Raw genomic sequence first — 20,867 nt, 5'->3', positions numbered from 1 at the left:
GCTCTGTGACAGACCTCAACTGCCGTCGCTGACAAGCAGGGCTCCAAGCCCACACCACACGCTGAGCTCACTCAGCTCTGCCTCAGCCCTACTGTGCTCATTCCTGCTCTTCCACCCACGGACAGGTCACTGCTGCAGCCTCCCCAGCTGCCCTTGGACCCATCTTGTCCCCAACTGGTCACCACCTCTCACACCGACTCCTTACCCTCGGGTCTGCTATTTCTGTCTCAGCGTCTACATTCTTCCCATGGTGGGAGACAGAATCTCCTTCTTCCTTTACCCCAATGCTCAGGCCTTGTTGCCGCCACCTCCTCCTCGGTCAGGGCCACTACCTCTGTGCAGTTCACGGCCAGCCCTGCCCATTACTGCAGCAGCTTCCTTGGCCGCCTCCTCCAGCTCATCTCTGACCCCTGCTCAGGCTGCTGCACCACGGCACCCACAGGCATCCCCCGTCCTCCCCAGTTGCTGCATCCAGTCAGGGGGCCCCGGCTCCTCTGCAGCCTCCACGGCTATCCTGGGGAAGCAAATAGTGGCCCAGAAGCTCCTCGGCATCAGTAACCTCCCCTGTGGTCCTCTGTCAAGTTTCTTCCGAAGCAGTCCTTACATTTCCTTGGTAAGCCCATTATTTCTGGCTAAATGATACGAAGCAAGAAATGGGGAAAAAAATCCCTGACCTAAAGGACTTACAACCTAATTGGAGAGATAAACAAAGCAACCGACCAATGCAAATTGCAACAGAGCCATGTGCAAAGCACTCTGGGCACAGAGAAGACCCAGTCTGGGGAGTTTGGGGAGGCTTCTGTAAAGAGCCGGGCTGGGACTGACAGGGAGAGCAGACAGGAACGACAGGAACAAAGCTTCTCCAGGCCCTTTTCAAAAAATCCTTTTTCTTCCCAGCTAGGAGCCCTCCACCACCACCTACCACACCTGTCAAATCTCACCCATGAGCAGTGGTGGTGTGCACACCTGTGGCCCCAACCCTCTAGGAGGCTGAGGCAGGAAGACTGAAGGTCTGAGCCCTGGCTGAGCAACACAGTGACTTAGGAAAACCCTTTTTTCAAAATAAAAATAAAATAAATAAAAAAGGGCTGGGGATGTAGCTTGGTGTGAAAGCCCTAAGGTTCCATCCCCAGTACCGGGAAAAATAAAATCACTCTCAAATCCTATCCCACAGTGAGATAAAAGACTACGTGTAATAGTCTTTCCTGCATTCCAGTACAAACATCACATCTGTATACTTTACAATTTTATGTTTCCTCCACAAATTTCCCTGTAAACTACATAAACATTAAATTCCCCGATCAGTGAAGTATAATAATGACATAAAACGTGTTAAGCGAAGCTCTGGGGCAGGCAGCACATTGGCCCCAAAAGATGTCTACATCCTCACCCCTGGAATCTGCGGGTGATTTCGCATGGCAAGAGGGACTTTGCAGACACAATTAAGGTCAAAGACCTCAAAGCAGGGAGATTATCGTAGATTATTGGGGGGGGAGGACCTCAGTCTAAATCACGTGGGTTCTTAAAAGTGGAAAAGGCAGGCACAGAAGTGGGTTTTAGAGCTGCCACACAAGAAGGGTTTGGCCCACCATGGCTAGCTCTGAAGATGGAAGAGAAGATCATGAGCCAAGAGCCACAGGCAGCCTGGAGACCAGGCTTAGAGGAAGCCATCAAGAACACGGGAAGCTCAGCCCATAGCCTCAAGGAGCTGGATTCTGCCCACAACCTGAATGAGCAGGAAGTGCACTCCCTCCAGGCTTATGAAAGCATGCGGCCCCACCAGCATCCTGACTTTAGTCCACCGAGACTGTCTACTCTAGCAAACTGTAGGATGATAAACACATTTATGTTTGTTTAAGCCACTAACATCTGGTCAGCAAGAGAAAAGTAGTGTAGGTCTCCTCACTGGGTGAGGGCCAAGATTATTTCTTTAAAACAGATTTCTCGTAAGTAAAGAAATCAGCAACATCTAAAGATTCTATTGGAAGAGTAATCCTTTTTAAGTAAAAATCATGTAATAAGTAGGAAAAATACAATTTCAACTTTTCTCTATTACTCAGAACTCAGGCAGAAAAAAATATTCAGCTAAAAGCATCATTCATAACAGCTGACCACTCTGTTCAACAGTTATCACACCCGTGTAATTCTGATTTCACAAGAGTTGTTTGCACTATGATTGATTTGTTGTGAGCAATCAGCATCATGCATTCTTCCAGGGGAGCAATACTTTCTAGTGGCCAGGAGGTGTGTTCTGGAATCCCTTTATGTCCAGCTCTCCTGACAAGCAACACAGGATTACATAAACCACAATCGTTCAATACACTGATGACAGTGTCTGTTAACTTCGGCTCTGGTTTCAAAGTCAAGACATTTCAGTCCCTCATTTACTGAGCACCTACATGTTTCTGTGTGCTGGGTGCTGAAGGCAACAGAAAAACAAGTAAGACACAATCGCTGTCTGGGGAGATTTGCTGAGGACCGAACCCAGGGCCTTCCACACGCTAGGCAAGCTCTCTACCACTGAGCTACAACCCAGTCCTGAGAGATCTTTTTCGTACAAACAACTGTAATACAAAGCAGAACAAAACAAGCGCTAAAAGATGCAGAAATGATGTGTGCTGAGCATTAGGAAAAAGCAGGAACTTCAGTGTAGAAAGCAGACATCTTCCAAAAACTGTTGGCTACAAGCCAGGTACAAGGTTTCAAAGTTTAATTGATATAATAAATTTGAAGGATACTGCAAAAATGTTTATATTTTCAGTATTTCCAAACATTTATAAGTACTGTTTACCTAGCAACTACTGCCACTAATTCTTATTTATTCATTAACGCATGCAATCCACTAGGCAAAACTTCCTTAATCTAGCTTGAATCACGTCTTGAAATATTAAGTTTCACGTTAGCTGTCCACATAATAGACATGGATTGCTAAGATTTTACAGTACAACCAAAAAACTCATCTGGCTCACGGTATAAAAACTTTTACAAATGTTTTCCACTTTGAATGAATTGTATACTTAATTCTGTCCCTGGCCAAAGAAATTAAGTTGTGTCTGGAATCACATTTAGAGACTACCTCAGTTAGGGAGTGTGCATTTAGTTATTTCATCTTAAAAATCTTTTGCTTCAAAGAGGATCTGGGAAAAATGAAATCAGAAATAATTACTCAGATAACAGCAAAGATTTTGCTCATGGTGCAAGACATGATTAATAAATCTAGAGAGGGCACAGATAAAAAAATAGAGGATCTGAGAAATATGATGGAATCCCAACATAGGAAACAAATGGAATCCATAAAACATATATAAACAGATTTCCAAGAGATTAAAAACTCCATCGAAAGTCTGCACAGCAGAATGAACCAATGTGAGGATAGAATTTCAGATATAGAAGATAAGATTGCAATTAGTGAGGAGGAAAAGAAAAATTTCTTTAAAATTGTAAGGGAACACAAGATCAATCCAGCAGCTGCTACACGATGCAAAGAAGAATAACAGAAGACTGATTAGAGTCAATGAAGAGAGAGTGCAGATGACATTAAAAAACTGTTCACAGAAGTGATGGCAGAAAACTTCCCAAGCAGGGGGAAAGAACTTGACATACAGATAAGTGAGGCATATAGGACTCCAGCTAACCTTAATCAAAAAAAATCTACACATAGGTATATAATAGTTAGGATTCCAGAAATCCAATAGAGGAAAAAAATTCTACGAGCAGTGAGAGAAAAGAAACAAATCACATACAAAGGAAAGCCCATCAGAATCACAGCAGACTTCTCAATGCAAACCCTCAAGGCAAGAAGGGCTTAGACTGATGTATTTCAAGCCCTAAAGGAAAACAGCCTCCAACCCAGATTGATGTACCCTGCAAAGCTATCTTTCAAAATTGATGGAGAAATAAGATACTTTCATGATAAAGAGCACCTCAGGAACTTCATGAATACCAAACCAGCACTCCAAAAAATTTTAAGACAATACCCTAGGAAAAGACAATGAGGATCACAACCCCAGGAAACCCAGCAGAATGAATCCATTGGGCATGACAAATTAAACGCAAAGGGGGAGAATCCAACAAAATGAAAAAGTCATGACAAGGTTTTTAAAACTTTTAACTTCATCTCCCTAATGAGTGTATAATTCAATCTTATTATTGTACTGATTAGTATTTTTCTGATTCTACAGTTGCACACCATTCCTTGTGCTATACTGGCTATTTATCATCTTCTGTCTACATTTTAATTGGGTTGTCTATTAATGAGCTCTAAGAATTCTTTATATATTCTGCTCATATAGGTTATATGCATTGTAAATATGGTCTGTTTAAGGACTACTTTTCATTTTAATGATGTCATTTAAAGTTCTAAATTTTGATGGAATCTCATTTATCAATTTTTTTCTTTTATACATCATGTTTTTTGTATCCTAGGTAGTTCTTGCCTACCCTGAACTCATAAATATTTTCCCTTATAATTTCTTTTTTTTTTTTGGTACCAGTGATCGAACTCGGGTCCTTGCGCTTGCGAGGCAGGCACTGGAACCACTGAGCTAAATCCCTGGCCCCTTGTAATTTCTTCTTAAAGTTTTATACTTTTAGGCTTTATTTAGGTTCATAGAGCCCTTCAACTTATTTTCATGTATGGAAAAAAAGGGTTGAGGTTAATTTTTTATATACGGATACCAGGTGTTCTAGTGCCGTTTGCTGAAGACACTATCTCTTCCTCGGCTCTTGAATTGAGTTTATATTCTATAGAATGCTAATGTTAAATAATCTTTCAAAACTCAGTGGACCATATATGTGTGGTTCTATTTCTAGATTCTCTGTTTTATTCCAATGATCTGTATGTCTTTCCTTACACCAACACTGCCTTGATTACTGTAGCTTTAGAAGAAGTCTTCAAATTGGGTGTTAAACGTCTTACAACACTGTTTTTGTTTTTGGCTTTTCTGGGTCCCTTGTACTCCCCTACATAACTTTTAAATTTCAATATCCAATTCTTCATTTATAGCAAGTACACACAGACCTGAATTTTTATATATACCTTGTGCTTTCTAATCCTGCTAAATTCAAGTACAAGTTCTAGCGGCTCCTAGAGATTTCTTAGTATTTTCTCTGTAGATGATCATTTCATCTACATATAAAGATTTTGCTTCTGCCGTGCCAATCCTATCCTAGTTGTGTCATTTTATTGCCAGACTATTTTGGTGGGGCCTAGGTTTCAAAGTTTAATGGACAGATAAAGAGTAAGCATATCTGCCCTTGTTCCCCACCTTAAGGAGAAAGCATTGTATCTTCTCCATTCATATAAGGCGTTCTCGCTGGAAGTATGGAGCACATGTCTTTAATCTGTTGAGAAGGTTCTGTTTTACTTCTAGTCTCCTGACAGCTTTTACCATGAACAGCTGTAGAATTTAGTCCAATACTTTTTCTCCAACTAGTGACAGGATCATATGGCTTTTTCCTTTCCTCTGTTAAAGTGATGACTTTTCGGGGTGGATCTTCCAATGCTGAACCGATACTGCCATCCCTATAACAAAACCACTTTCTACATCCTACCAGATCTGACTTCCAACAGTTTGTTTTGTTAAACAAATTTCTATCTATGTTCATACTTTTTTCTTCTATTATCTTTATCCAGTTTTAGGATTAGCACAATGTTGAGTTCCTAAAATGAGGGCAGAAGTGTTCCTTCTTTTTTCTGCTTTAATTGTTTGATATAATTTATCAGTTAAAATGTTTGTGAGCCTGCTGTTGTCATATAGGTAGGTTTTCAAGCTAGGAATATACTTTCTTTAATAGGTGCTATTCAAATTTTGTATTTCCTCCAGAGTCAGTTTCATTAATTTGTCTTCCAAGTTACTTCTTAGAAGTTGTCAAATTTATTTCAAAAAAGATTTTTGTAATATGCTTTCTATAACCTTTTAAATTCTGTAAAATCTGTGGTAATGTCTCCTAGATCTTGATATTGTAATTTTAAAAATGTATAACTGATATTGTGTAACAGGAAGAAAAGGTCTAAAAGTGTAGGGGAATTGGGAGGGGTAGGGGAAGGGAAGAAAGGGAAAGGAAAAAATATAAGAGGAAAAAAATGGAAACAAAGTCTTTGCAAATAGGGAAGGGTGGAGGGGGTGAAGGGAGGGCAAGGGAAGGGGAAAAAAAAATAAGAACCAAGAGACTCATGTAATGGTACAAGATCCCAATGATGAATGTAACTGTATTTTATACCGAAAATGTACCAATAAAGTTAATGGGGAAAAAAAAAATCTTTTGCTTCTCAAATTCTTTTACTCAATCCACATCTATTCAATACCTACTATGTGTCGGGGTCAGAGCTAAGGAATGCTGGTGGGTGAAAGACTTGAGCACAATTACACATAGTATTTGTTTTCCCTGTGTTAGGACTGGCAAAAATCAGTGTTTGATGGTACCAGGAGCTGCTGGGGATGGGGAAAGGTCTGTTGAAACCCTGTGGTAGGAAAATCAACTCTTGCAACACCTCAACCATACAGCAAGTTATTTTCTGAGTGGCACTGATGTCCCATGGTCTCATGTGGGAGACCAGGCCAAAGGGACTCTTAGAGAAATTCCTTTTGGGGCAAAAGAAACACCATAGGGGCCAGGGATTTCCTCAGTGGGTCTGGTGCCTCCTTCGAAAGCTCAAGGTTCCGAGTTCGATCCCCGGTACAAAAAAAAAGAAACATCATAGGACACTAAACAGTTGCAGAACTGGAAGCATCATTTTAAAGGCTCTTTTTGCCTCGCCAAAAACAAGGTGTCTCATAATCATGCTAGAACCTGCAGATGACCAACTACTTGCCTTAAAACCTTCCCTAAAAATTTGCTTCACAAACTCTTAAAGAACACTTTCTGGTTTTTCTAAGTTTTTGCAGAACAGATTAGAGGGAAGGCCAGGGCTGTGCGTGGGTGAGGACAGAGACAGGAAATCTGAGGAACAGAGCAAAAGAGGAGGGGATTGTAAGAAGCAGAAAGCACCAAGGGTAAAAGGAGCGTAGGACATTCCCGAGTTCATGACATAATTTGCAGAGTTACGTGTGGGTTTTATGGGAGCGATGACAGCTCTCAGTGGAGCAATCAGTTGCTAGAGGAGTCAATAAGTGTCCGGGGAGTTGCAAAGCCAAGCCAGGAAAGGGATTCCGTGAGCACCAGCAGTCTCTGTCTTCCCTGCCTTTATGGCATCATCCTAGCTGCCTCCTTTCTGGAAGTTTTCTAAGAACAGGAATCCTGCCCAGAGTTCCAGAGGCTACAGACTGTAAGGACTCAACTGCACTATCTGGAACAGCACAAATAAAGAACACACATAAAGACACCAAGCAGAACATGTTCCTTCGGCCCAAAATTGCATTCCTTCCTGCAGACTACTGCGGTGTTGAGAAATCATCTTGTAAGAGGTCAAGTTTTGAGCCCATGAAGCTTGCTCAAAGAATTCAGTGTGTTCTCCCGGGGAAGATTTGAGACTACAAGGAAACATCTGTGGCGTCTCTCGGCAGTCACTTGCACTATCTTTACCAGATGTTCTGACTGTGATCCAGTGACACAGACCAAGATCCTCTTGGACTCAAAGTTGGTTAATTAAACTCCTACACAACTTGAACATCCTGCCAAATATTTGCTATGATAATTTTTGGTAGAGCTTCATGTTCTATCTACTCCAAGGTTACTAGCATATTTAAGTAGTAAATAATGATTATGCATAGTATTTGTTTTCCACGTGCTGGGACTGGCAAAAATCACAGTGTTTGATGGTATAGCAGGTGCTGCTGGGGATGGGGGAAATGTCTGTTGTAACATTTTGGTGGGAAAATCAACTGGTTTAGTCCATCTGGAACAATCTGACATTCCCTGTTAAAATTTTAAAAATGCATCTACTTTGACTAACACGTTCCATCACTGTAACCCGGTCTAAAGAAATATCTACAAATATTCATCAAGAGATATCTCCAAGGATATTCATTTTTAGAAGGCAAAACAAATAATCAAATAAATCATAGCACTTTCTCATGAGAATACCAAAAATCTACCAAAAGGAGAGGTAGATGAGTACATACTAATAAGAAAAAGGTTCTACAGATGAAAAAGATCAAGTTTCAGAATAGAATATACATATTTCTTTTTAAGAACATAGGGGAAAAGTTAAGTCAAAAAATCACAGCTTTTTTCTTTGAATGTGTCTGTTTAAAAAAAACTCTTTCCCGGTACTAGAGATCAAACCAAGGTGTATTCTACCACTGAGCTACATCCTCAGCCCTTTCTATTTATTTGTGTTAAGTTGCCCAGACAGGTCTCGAACTTTCCATCTTCTTGCGTCAGGCTTCCTCTGTGTGCACCACTACCTGACCAGGAATTGTACACTTTTCCAGGATGAAATGTTAATTTCTAACAGGTGTACTGAACTCTTATTATTCAGTTCTAGGGAGCTGCAAGAAGCCGCTAGCAGTGGCACTCCTAAGTAGTGCCTGGAAGACTTTCAGGGAAAACAGGAAAAGAAACACTTTCACTATTCACTTTATACCTGGCCTGAATTATTTGAACTTTTTTTTCAACTCTAACTTAAAAATACTGGGAAAAAAGTACAAAAACAATAGTACTAAAGAAAAAAAATCAAGAAGTATAAGCATATTAGAATGTTTCAAAGGCAATTCTTGGAATAAAAAATAACTTTGAACAACTTATAATAGCTAAATCTTGGAAGCAGTCTATATGTCCATCAACAGACAAATGGATAAAGAAAAGTGGTATTTATATATTTATACACAATGTAGTACTACTCTGCTAGGAAAGAATTGGACTCATTTGCAGGAAAATGGATGCACCATGAAAATATTAAGCAAAATAAATCAGATACACAAGCTTAAATAACATATGATTTCTCATATGAGAAATCCAAAATATAAATAAATAGCAAAAAAAAAAGATAGCTCAAAGAAAAGAGGGAGCTAGAGCTACTAAAACTGGGAAGGGGGCCAGGGATTTAGCTCAGTGGTTTCGCCCCCTGCTGCGCAAGGGCAAGGACCCGAGTTCGATCCCCGGTACCAAAAAAAAATTGGGAAGGAGGCAAAGATGTGGCGAGGGGGTGAGGAGTGGGACAGGAAGGGGACCTAAAAAGAATTAAAATGCTCATGTACATGTACCAAATACCCATCACAGAAGTAGTCATCATTTTTCATAAACATGAACTAATAAAAAATATTTCTCAAAAAACCAAAACCACGAAAAAAACCAAAAACACCGAGGCCACAGGTACAAATGATTATCGATCTGGTATTCGGCCCAAAGATGAAGAAATTTCACATACTTCCTAGGAGACCTCAGAACCCCAGCCTTCCAGAGTCAGTGGCTGTCCTGGGTGAGCAGTCTAAGGGTGTGGTGCAGCTCTGCTCACCTGTTATTCAGTGCTCCCCCAACGTCACAGTCACAAGGTCGACAGCCGTCCAAATCGTTGCTCAAGCCCCAGTGCTGCGGCTGTAGGACAAAGGATTAAACCAAAATGTAAAGGTGGGTTTCTGTAATTACACAAGAGACTCAGCAGGGAACAAGTCACAGCATGTCTTGGGTGCTCCATCAGATGCTTATTTTCATGGCGAAAGCAAAAAGCCCACAAACTGAAGGAATACTCTGAAATAAAGAAACCCGAGCTGCAGGTCACTGGAGTCAGAGGTTACAGGCAACCTCAGCCAGGTCCCAGACTAGTTTTGTCAGGCTCCAAACAATTAATATGAGCAAGCAGCACTGACACCAGTTTTCTTCATTCAAAGTACTCTAAAAGAGCTACGGCAAATATTTGGCAGGCCTTTCACTTTCCCTGAGTTCAATCTGTCGTGAATCCATGAGGAAGCCATTTGAGGATTCATCTATGTGGAAATGGAGCCTAAGGGCCAGGGATGTAGCTCAGTGGTGCCATGCCTTCCTTGCAAGTGCAAGGTTCTGAGTTCGATCCCCGGTACTGGAAATGGGGCCTAAAGCTAGGCCTCTTCTCACACCTGAAAGGTGAGATCACTGAGGCTTGGGAACACGAGAGATAGAAATAAGAAATGGGACAGCATCGAAATAGAGATGATCTCTGCATCTTGACAATGTTCAGATGAAAGTAGGTTCACCGATTTAAATCAGACTTCCCAAAATCTATTTAAGAATCTATCAGGGGAGGGCCGGAGATTTAGCTCAGTGGTTCCGGCACCTGCCTCGCAAGCGCAAGGTCCTGAGTTTGATCCCCGGTACCAAAAAAAAAGAAAAGAAAAGAATCTGTCAGGATTATATACAGTTAGTGGTCCTAAACATAACTTGAGGCCAGTGGATCCTCCAAGTTATAAAAGCAATGTAAGAATGTCATAGAAAATCCAGAATTTAAATGTTCCTCATAAGTATTCCACTGAGGTAGAGCACTTGCCTAGTGTATGTGAGGCCCTGGCTTAATCTCCAGTGCTGCAATGATCAAATAATAATATTACAATTACTTTACAATCGTGACACTGAACTTTTTGGTATATTTCCTGTCAGATTTTGTTTTTCTTGATGATTTTTTTCCTACACAATCAAAATATTATTCATACTCTGTGAGCTTTAAAAAAACATTATTTAATGACATAAGCATTTCCTCATGTTATTGTCATTTTTTTATGGCAACAAAACATCACATTGTATGGAAGTCCCCAGATTTATTTAACTATTTTCCCACTGTTGTTTTCAAGTCTTCTGCCATGATGAATAAAAAGACTCAATGAGCCTTCTGGTGAATACAACTTTGTCCAATCTTCTGATTATTTCATGAGGATAGATTCCCAGAAGTGGGATTCCTGGGTCAAGGGTTAAGTACATTTCCAAGGCTACTGAGCCTATCTGCAAAATGCTTCTCAGAGTATGACCCCAACTGCATTTCTATTAGCAGCAAACAAGTGTTAGCACCTCATTATGTAGTAAGCATTCTCTCCTTGTAGTAAACATTCTCATTTTTTCAAAACTTCTGTGAATTTGTCGATAAAAATGGTATTTTGCTGTGGGTTTCTTCCACAATTCTAATAGTGTATATCTAGTCAAATCATTCACTAGTAATTCCTATTTTGTGAATTTCCTATTTGTGTCTGTTACTAACACGTAAGAGCGAGGGTAGAATCCAGGATGGTGATGTGTTTCCTCTTGAAACACGTCATAGTCACAAGCTACTCATGATTTACCTACCAGACACTGGTCACAATGCTGTCCTGTCACCAGACGCTTACAGTAGCAAGAACCAGTCCCAGAATCACAAGGATTCCCGCCAGGAATCGTTCCCAGAGGACTGCACGCACAAGCTGTATTAAAGACAAAAGGAAACACAGAACCACAAACTGAGTGAGTCCAAAGTGGCGGGATTACAAAGCAAAGTAGGAGTTACGCACACAGAAGAATTCGCAGACTTTCTACCGAACAGACTTACATTTACAACCAAGGGGATCTTCAGCATTTAAGTCATAAAAGCCCTCTTTGCAAACATCACAATGTTCTCCTTCCACGTGTAATTTACACCGACACTGACCAGCAATGAGACCGGTAGAAAAATCAGTGTAACTGTCACAGATCCCCCCATTCTGAGAACCAGCCGGATCACACGTACATCCTAAGAACAACAAAAAGCACCAGGTTAAAATCAGCAGGGAACAAGATAAGATCTTTGTATAAATATATATGCTTCCTGCCATCCTCCCAATCTACAAAAATAGGCTGGAGAAGGTTCCACTACCAAGTCTGACCCACTCCAGGCTCCTGGATAACAATTAACTGACGATGTTGGGTTGCTGCTCGGACGTGGAGCTCTGATAGAGGACAGATATGTGCAAAGCAAGGGAAGCAGGTCCCAGGTGACGCTCCCCAACATACGTTCACAGATGTTAGGGGCCCGGATGTCCCTCTCTGGGTGCTGGTAGTAAAATGGTTTGCACTGCTCGCAGCTGCGGCCCATGGTGTTGTGCTGACAGCCGTCGCACACTCCCCCGGTGACGTTTCCAGTGGCCAGATACACCGCCATGTCAAAGTGGCAAGCACTGGAGTGTTCGTTGCAGCTGCACTCTGTGAGACAAGAACGCCATCAGGAACAGCCTCAGACATCGGCCGGCCCAGGGAGGAGGGCTGCGCAGGAACGGGGGCTCACGTAGTACAGGAGGGAGCAGGTTCAGGCAGAGGAGCCGTCAGCAACCAGGCACTCATGGTGGGAAAGGCCACATCGCCATGACACCGGTTTCAACCCTCAAGCAGGCTGGAAACCTTAAACATGTGAACTCCATGAAATAGGCACCATCATCTGGGAAAGGCACGTGCAAGTATCGCATTGTCTCTCTGTGTGAGAAACTGAAAGGGTAAATAAGGACCAAAATGTGGAACAGGTAATGTGAAGTAGAATAAACTGTTCAAAAGGAAAGGGAAACTGAGACGAGGGGAGGGGAAAAAGAAGGAAAAGGAAAAACACCGGAAAGGAAGAAAAAAAATGGAAGCAATGCTTTTGTAAATAAAGGGGGGGGGTTGGGAGGAAAGGGGGAATCATGTACAGGTACAAATTCCCTTTGAAGGATGTGATCGTTATGTATGCTTAAATTGTACCAATAAAATTAATTTTTTTTAAAAAGGAAGATGAGCTATCACTACCAGAAAGCCTTGGGGAAAGGAGGAAATGTAAGATGAGGAGGAAAGATCAGGAGGAAGGCTGCCTTCAGGCCCACTAAGGGTGGGATGGAAGTGCCATCCATTACTCCCAAGGCCATCCTGGGCCAGGGCCTGCTAGGAAAGCCTGTGTGAGCTTCCTGCCTGGAAGAACACGGGGTGAAGGATGGATCCCCCATTCCCGCCTCCGTACTAGGCCAGCCCCTTTGGGCTGCATGCAGCCAGCCTCCTTAGGTGCAGCATTTCTCTCCTCTGGCCTCTTTGGTTAAATCCAGCTTTAATCATCTCACCTGCAAACCCGACAATGCACACGGATTCCTCCTGCTCACCCACAGTGATCATAACTCAGCCTGGCCCTCGAGGGTCTCTGTGCTTCCCAACCCACCTCCTCTGTCCCCCTGCAGCAGGACACCTGCGGAGGGATGAAGTCTTATCCACTGACGACCCCCAGAGCCTAGCTCTCCTCTCCTCCCTCCGAGCCTTGGGGACTCCGTGGGCCAGATGGGCCCCGCCTGCTAGCAAAGCCTCCACCACTCCAGCTCTCACTGCCCTCTGAAGTTCCCAGACAGTCCCCCGCAGGGACACTGTGTCCGAATCAGTGAGTTGGGGGTGGAGGGGGTGCAGGAGGTGCTTCCAGCTACTGCACTGAGTGAGGCTGGGATGGGAGACAGATGGATGGATGGACGGACGGACGAGTGCAGAGACCACAGCCAGGCGGGCAGGGACACCAGGCTGAAAACCCCACTCCACATCTCTTACACCTGAGCTACCCACCAGGTGGTATGCTTCTCTCACCGTCCCTCACTGTCATCTTGTCTTAAAGATCTAACATCAAGGACAACATCTCGGTCTACCTGGGTCAGGGCTGAACACACAGGTGCTGCTCAGTTCATAGTGACTGGTATCAATTTAGCTGGGTGCACACTGTTGGTTTCCTAGGGGCTTGCAGGGGAAGCCAAGGGAAGGGAACAATTCTGCTTCCCTCTGCAAAACGGGACGTCATCCAAGTACCACGGAGTAGAAAACGGATCCTAGTTGATTCCAAATGTCCCTTCTGGTGAGACTTACTTTTACAGGCATTGCTGTTGCGACCCTCAGCAGGCCTCCAAGGTAAATCGTGGTAGAAGTCCATGCACAGCTCACAGTTCAAGCCCTTGGTGTTATGCCGGCACATGCAGTGCCCGTGAACCTAGAAAGTTGGGAAAGAGGGAAAGAGAGAGGGTGACTGAGACCCACAGCCAGGCTTCTTCCACAGCCAACAGAAAACTCAAACCCTTATCCAGACTAATCTCTAGTGAGGGTCTGTCTTTATTTTCTTCCTCCCACTGCAAGTTCTATCCATTTACTGATGGCTATAACCATCCACTACAATCTGCTACAATCATTCCCATTACTTAACAGATGTTCAATAAATATTTTATTGAGTATCTGTGAAAAAAACCCAGATGAGCAAAATCAGGAATTTAAGAATTTTTTAAAAAACAAGTAACATAAGAATTTAAAAAAAAAATCTATAGTGATAGAAATGTGCAAAAGCTACGATGCACACTAAATGTGTACATACCACCTGGAAACCAACTTGTATCACCACAAGTTTTACCACTAGGCCAGGTTTAAGTTTATTTTTTGCTTTAGGTACAGGAGTTTACAATTTTTTTCCCAACCAAAATAAAACTCTGAAACTCAACCATTTACATTTTTTCCCCTTTGAGTAAGGAAACAGGATATCTCAGAAAAAAATACAAATTAATTTGCTCTATGAAAAGCTCAAGATGCCTGTTCCAAACTGTCTCACCGCAAGGCACATAAACGATAGTTATTTCTGCCCACCAAAAATGCATATACTCGGGCACTTTACCTTAACACTAATTTCGATAGAATGGAATTCGGGAACAGGACCAACGGGTCCCTCCTGGACTCGTCTTAACAGGAGTGCAGTTAGGCAAAGATTAAAATCCTCTCGTTATTAGGTGGTTTTACAAAACTGAATGTAAACTCTAAAGCTCATACCACAGGACTCTCTAGTGTTGGAATCAACAGGACAACACACCATGACAACACGCCAGTTACATGACATTAGCTACTCAGATTTGTTACACTTGAAAGTAAACAGACTCTACCTAGCAGCTTCTGAAAGATACACGACGAGATTATAGAGACAGGTCCCTCCCTCGGGCTCTTTGCATACCCAAGAGGTTTATACACAGACTCCTAACTGGAGTAAAGGGAAGGCAGTTTTAGAAGGGCCGAACACACGTAATCCTGCAGATTTCTGACACACTAATAATCTTTGAGAAGAGAGAGAGCAAGTACAGACACACCCTTCATCAAGGGAGGCTGGAAGTGGTGGAAAGGACCTAGGGAAGGGGCAGGGACGCTCTTCAGGTTACTCAAACCCTATTCTCTTATGTCCAAGACTGTCTGGTTAGGGAGCTGCATCCCATCAGGCACGAAAATTCCACGGGTCTACAAGAATTCTTACACGCTACTTTACTAGGTAAGAACACCCTAACCCTCTCTACCCATCTGGCAAATCATCCAGTTCCCAAATTTCAACACATACATAATTTGCAGGCACAATATAAAAGTGGACAAGGAAAGAGATTAGAAAAGAGAAAGAAAGCAAACTCCATTTGCTGTCTACGTGAAATCCCATGAGTCGGGGTTAAAATTTCCAGTTTCTTTGGGCTGGAATCAATTTGTACATTCTAGCATAAAGACCAAATGCTTGCGGTTTTTAATCTTCCCTAATGTAAAGGCAGACTCAATTGTTATTTAGACAACTTTTTAATCCTTGGAGACTTCAAAATACCTACTTTAGCAACAGCCTACAGCAATGAATTCCAAAAATTAATTCAGGGTCTATGAAATGAGCAGTCTGTACAATCTTATAGTCCAAGAGAAAATTAAATTCAACAAGAAAATTAGCAACCAACCACTAACATGGTGCAAGGAGCTAAATATAAGTGGAAAACTAAAACCTCTGAAACACCTGAGACGCTTTTTTTGCTGGTAGAATCGCCCATACAAAGGAGAAAGCCGCAGAAAGCTTACCATTCCTTCCACCTCTTCATTGAAGCCATCCACAGGGGCACACTCGCTGGCGTGGCCATAGCAGAAGCAGTTCCCTCGAACCACCATATCGTAAACTGCGTAATAGTACTTCTCTCTGATTTCCATTCTGGAGTCCAAAAGGTTATCTCCCAACGTATGCAGCTTCACAAACTTGATTCTCAAGTTGGTGATTTTTAACAGGTCTGCAAAGGTCACCAAGTTTTCAAGCAACATTTTAGCCTACAATGTTTTTGTCCTAGTTGTACATTTCCAATTTATCCACATAACACAGAGACCTAAAATGAAGGGCCTTAGTACTACACTAAGATGTCAGGGCAAATTACTTTTTTCCTAAATAAAAGTTACCTACAAATCAATTTCTCTTATTTCCTCTTTCATCCTAGATGAACAGAAGCTGGTCTATCAGTTAACTGTCCAGTTCCTACTGGATAAAGCAAGTGCTAATTGACCTTCTCCACCGATGTTTTCATTAATTACTGTTTATCAAAGGGATCCCAGAGATCGGTGAGTCCAGCTGCCCTCTCGCTGAGCTCTGTAGGTTAAAAGTGCTCTTCAGCTATATTTTCATGTATGCCAATGGATTCTTACAATTTACAATACAGGACACAAGAGTAGTGCCCAGTGCATTGGATACTTTCAAAGCCCAAATGCAATTTTAAATACGCATAAAATATGCATGGCTTACAAAGAAGACTATAGAAATGACTGGGGGTGGAAAGGCAAAGTCCATGCATTAAACTTAGGCTCTTTGTAGAATCAACAAGGCAACAGAGAAGCCACGTTCTGACTGGGCTGAATGGTAGTCACGAACGCCAACACTTCCTCCTGTGAAACGTCCCCACATAAAGTGAGCACAAGCCTACTGACAAGATGCCGAACAGACGTGAAGGGCGGCTAGAGTATTTAGAAACCCTTGAACTGATCTTTGTGGAAGCCCTCAGAAGAGCAAATACACTCCCCACTCTCTCCTACCATATTTAACAGCCAAGCCTCATACCAACTGCTTTTCTGAGAGGCAAATTACTTTTGAAGTGAGTCTCAGGGGTTTTAACAATAGAGACAACTAAAGAAATATTGTTCCCTTGATTACAAAGTAAACCAAAAACATGATCTGCTAACATGGATCTTTCTAATAGAGAAATGGGGTTTCTGATGCCACTGAACAACAAAAGGAAAGGGAATGAAAGTTGTAACAGGAACACAATCCTCAAGTCCCACGAGCTTCACCGACAAGGGAGCAGATGAGTCCTTTTAGAGACTCAGGAGGGGTTTGTGCTGGGGCCCATGTGGCTGTTTATCCCAACCAGATCTTGGGACACGGAAGGACCAGCCACAGCTCACTCTGAAATTGCCAGAGAGCGGCACATGTCATTAAATATTTGTTTTACAATAGAAAAACAGAGTAAATTACAGAACAGAGACAGTCTGAGTCACATGTAAAATTAATTTAAGCGGGAAAGCAGCACTTTTCTGGCAATATTCCCTGGACTTCTTCTACCCCTATTCTTCCATGCTTCAACCCTAGAAGTTCCAGGAGGTCTTGGTTTAAAATTGGGCCAAGCACAGCTGGGAAAGATCAGCAAGCATCAGCCCCACCTATACTCAACTGACTGCACCTTCCCAGCAAGGGAGGCCACTTCCTTCTCTCCCCCATGGTACACAGGACCAGCTCTCTGAAGACCTAGCCTACAGCTGTGGCACCAGTATTACCAGCTTAGCTTCCACTGATTGAACACTTTCTGTATGTCAGGCATTTGGTTGTCTTTTTATGTGTGTGTGGCACTGAAGATTGAACCCAGGGCCTTAGCACCGAGCTATATCCCTAGCCCTTCTTCATTTTTTAAAAAGTTGAGACCAAGTCTTGCTAAGTTGCCCAGGCTGGGCTAGAACTTGCAATTCTCTTGCCTCAGTTCTCTAGAGTTCAGGGATTGGTGTGTACATCATGCCCAAATTGGCTGTCAGTTTTGTACATCAAATAATTTTCCCTTCATAACAACCCTAAGGTCAATATTACTATCTATCTCCACCTAAAGATGAAAAAATAACCTCTGCCGCCCCCAGAGAATCTCAAGTAAATTAGTTGTTCCAGGTCACATAGCTACAATGTGATGGAAATGGGATTTCAATTCAGTTCTGACTCCAAAGCCCACTATCAATTACTGCATACTCTGCTGGCCCAGAAGATCGAAATGCAGTCCTGGAACAGCACCAACATATTTTCTGATTGTTGGAAAGAGCTCTGAATCGAGGATGACAGCACACGGGCCAAGGACTATCTGCCATTTAATAGCCACATCACATGCTATCTCTCTGAAACCCAGTTTATTCACCTACTGATGGAAATTAACCTAATCTTACTGAGTATATGGAGCATGGCTGACACTTCTGGTTTTTCTCAGTGTGCTTTCTTTCACAAGAGCCCTTGCTGAGAGTTTAGAAGAGCATATGGCACCCTAGCCAGAGATGTTGCCTTGTGTCTCCTGTCATGTAGCCATGTGGCTCATTGTGGTCAGTGAGCCTGAGAAGAAGCAATATGGACAACTTCCATGTTCTATCTTTGCTTGCCCTCCACAGACTGGGATGAAGACACAGGGATGGTGACTGAACTCTGTTCATGTGGCTAACTCTACCCATGTGGACAAGATAGGTGGCCCTTTAGTGTTACCGGATTCTTCTGAGGACAAAAAGGACGCTCAGTTAAATATGAATTGCAGATAAACTATAATTTTTTGTATGTCTCAAACATCGCATGGAACATATATTAGTCACAAATATTATGTAGGATACAGTCATACTAAAATCTTCGACTCAAATTTAACTGGGTGTCACTTGAGAATTTTATCTGGCAACTGGCTACATTTCTTCTCCGGCAATCCCTCTGGCTGACTGCATAAAAGAGAGAGAAACTACTTTACTGGAGCATTGTTTTATGTTTTTGATTTTGCTTGCAGTGTTGGAGATTGGAGCCAGGGCCCCATGCATCTTAGGCAAGCTCTTTTCACTAAGCTAAATCCCCAGCCCTGAGCAAATGTATTTTGGGGACACTTAGTTACAATAGCTTATTCTATGTAAATATAATGAGCAATAAAATAAATAAAGTAGGATGACCAATATAATTTGAGTGCTTAAGACATCTATCTTTTACTCTTATTAAAAGGTGTTCTTCATCAGTGAAAATATTACTGGTAATTTCAAGAGCTTCTGGTAATATACTGCAGAAGGAGGAAGAAAATGTCAGTAGAGTTAGCACAGAATATCTAGATTTTGGGTAGTAGTGCTCTGGGTAATGCTTAAATCCATGAATGTTGTTTCCTATGCAAGTTTTTATTTCAAAACAAACTTACTCTGTATCCTTGGGCTGTAAGGATCTTCTATTTTAAAAGCGGGATCTAAAGCACGAAATATGACCTAAAAAATACATGTAAGAGTGGTTGGTATTTTTATAATGATCAAAAGGCAGACTTACCAGCAGGAAGTCAAACAAAGAAGCCAACCCACCTCTCCTTCCGTTGAGGGCTCAATGTCGGAGTATCGGGAGTCACAGATGATCTCGTCGACTCTCTTCATGGGGCCGGTGGAGATGCCGGGGAAAGAGCTCTCGCAGTCATAGGCGAAGTATCTGTACACACCCCAGGTTCTCCCAAAGTCAGACGACCGCTCGATCAGCATCGCAGCTGGACGGAATGACTAAAAGCAGGGACCAAAAGTCTCGTTTGATGGTTTTTATCAATTTGTATTTTTTTTTAAATCACAGATAAAAATGTCATTCACTGTGTGCCACAAGCCTTGACCGCATGTGGCTGGTATTTCGAGCTGTGGCTGGATTTTAAATACTTCAAGCTGTTCCATGGAGCCTCTTTCTGCAAGGAAAGTTGTCTACTCTAACTTTTGTACTTTTTCCCATCCTACTAAATTAGCAGGCTATTTCTCTTTAGGAGCTGACTATAAACAGCCCCTAACAGCAAACAAACTGTGGTATGCTTAGCCACCCAGCCCGTAATGTGAGTGCCTTTTGGTGCTCATTCTTTCCTTTCTTTGCATAATTACTCAGTGCCGTGGGTCTGCCTACCCTGACAGCCGCCTGACAGCTGTACATCTGCTACACATAGTCCAACCCGGTACTGATAGGGGCATCAAAAGTTTACAGTACAATGTGGCAAACACCATGGCAGAGTAACCCGGAGTGTGATCTGAGAAAGCAAGGAGTAACTCAACAAACTGGGGAAGTGGGCGATTCCTCTGCTAGGTATGTTCCCAAAATACTGAGAACAGGGACTCAAGACATTTGTACGTGACTGTGCAGCAGCACCATTCACACCAGCCAAAAGGTAGAAACAAGCCATCAATAGCCTGAGGGGTAAACAAAATGTGGTGGGTACACACAAGGGAAATTATTCAGCCAGGAAAAGGAAAGAAATTCTGAAACTTGGTACAACATGGATGAACCTTGAAAACATCATACTAAGTGAAACGTATCACAGAAAATTTCAAGTATTACTGTGTATGTCTCTGTTGATGTGAAATATCTAGGATAGTTCAGCACTATCCAGAACAGCAGAGACAGAAAGTAGATTGGAGGTTACCCAAGGAAGAGGGAAAGGGCAATAGAGAATTAATGTGGAATGACTACAGAATTTCTGTTTGGGATGCTGAATAAGTTCTGGGAGTTGAGAGTAGTGATGGTTGCACAATACTGTTAACAGATCCAACACCCCTGAATTGTACACCTAAAAATGGTTAAGGTGGCAAACTTTAGGATATGTGTATTTTACCACCAAAAAAGAAAAGAAAGAATGAACAAACAAGCCAGGAAATGTGTCACAGGATGGCTGGCTCCTTGAAAGGTGTTTTCCAGGCAGGCACAAAGGTGGGGGAAGGTGGCAGAAGACACTGCTGGAGCACAGTGGGACCATACTTGTGCGCCATGCTAAGGGCCTGCTTTATCTTTTTTTTTTTGGTACCGGAGATTGAACTCGGGTCTTTGCGCTTGCGCAGCAGGCGGCAAAACCACTGAGCTAAATCCCCGGCCCTTGCTTTATCTTTTTTACAATGAAAGTGGAACACAGAGATTTAAGTGGACAGGATAAAACAATTAGATTACATTTTAGGAAGATAACTCCTACGGCAGAATTACTGAACAGGGGAAA

The 20,867-nt window shown here is 42.4% G+C and overlaps 1 protein-coding gene across 2 annotated transcripts in view; it reads right to left on the bottom strand.

The window, feature by feature from the left end:
• Positions 1-20,867, bottom strand: part of Lamb1 (laminin subunit beta 1) — a 71,569-nt gene that overhangs the window by 37,648 nt on the left and 13,054 nt on the right. For both annotated transcript variants that reach the window (XM_004839650.4, XM_021253914.2), the window contains exons 6-13: positions 19,219-19,407; positions 19,065-19,128; positions 15,700-15,902; positions 13,714-13,834; positions 11,869-12,057; positions 11,429-11,608; positions 11,191-11,303; positions 9,398-9,477 (exon numbers count right to left, since the gene is read on the bottom strand). In XM_004839650.4, the coding sequence (XP_004839707.1) occupies positions 9,398-9,477; positions 11,191-11,303; positions 11,429-11,608; positions 11,869-12,057; positions 13,714-13,834; positions 15,700-15,902; positions 19,065-19,128; positions 19,219-19,407 (1,139 nt within the window). The remainder of the gene's footprint in view (positions 1-9,397; positions 9,478-11,190; positions 11,304-11,428; positions 11,609-11,868; positions 12,058-13,713; positions 13,835-15,699; positions 15,903-19,064; positions 19,129-19,218; positions 19,408-20,867) is intronic.

Source organism: Heterocephalus glaber, unplaced genomic scaffold, assembly GCF_053883595.1.
Source record: "Heterocephalus glaber isolate CG9 unplaced genomic scaffold, H.glaber_assembly_v1.0 deba00000676, whole genome shotgun sequence".
Classification (NCBI taxonomy): domain Eukaryota; kingdom Metazoa; phylum Chordata; class Mammalia; order Rodentia; family Bathyergidae; genus Heterocephalus; species Heterocephalus glaber.
The sequence above is the reverse complement of the archived record's forward strand: the minus strand, read 5'-3'. Positions and strand labels throughout refer to the sequence as shown.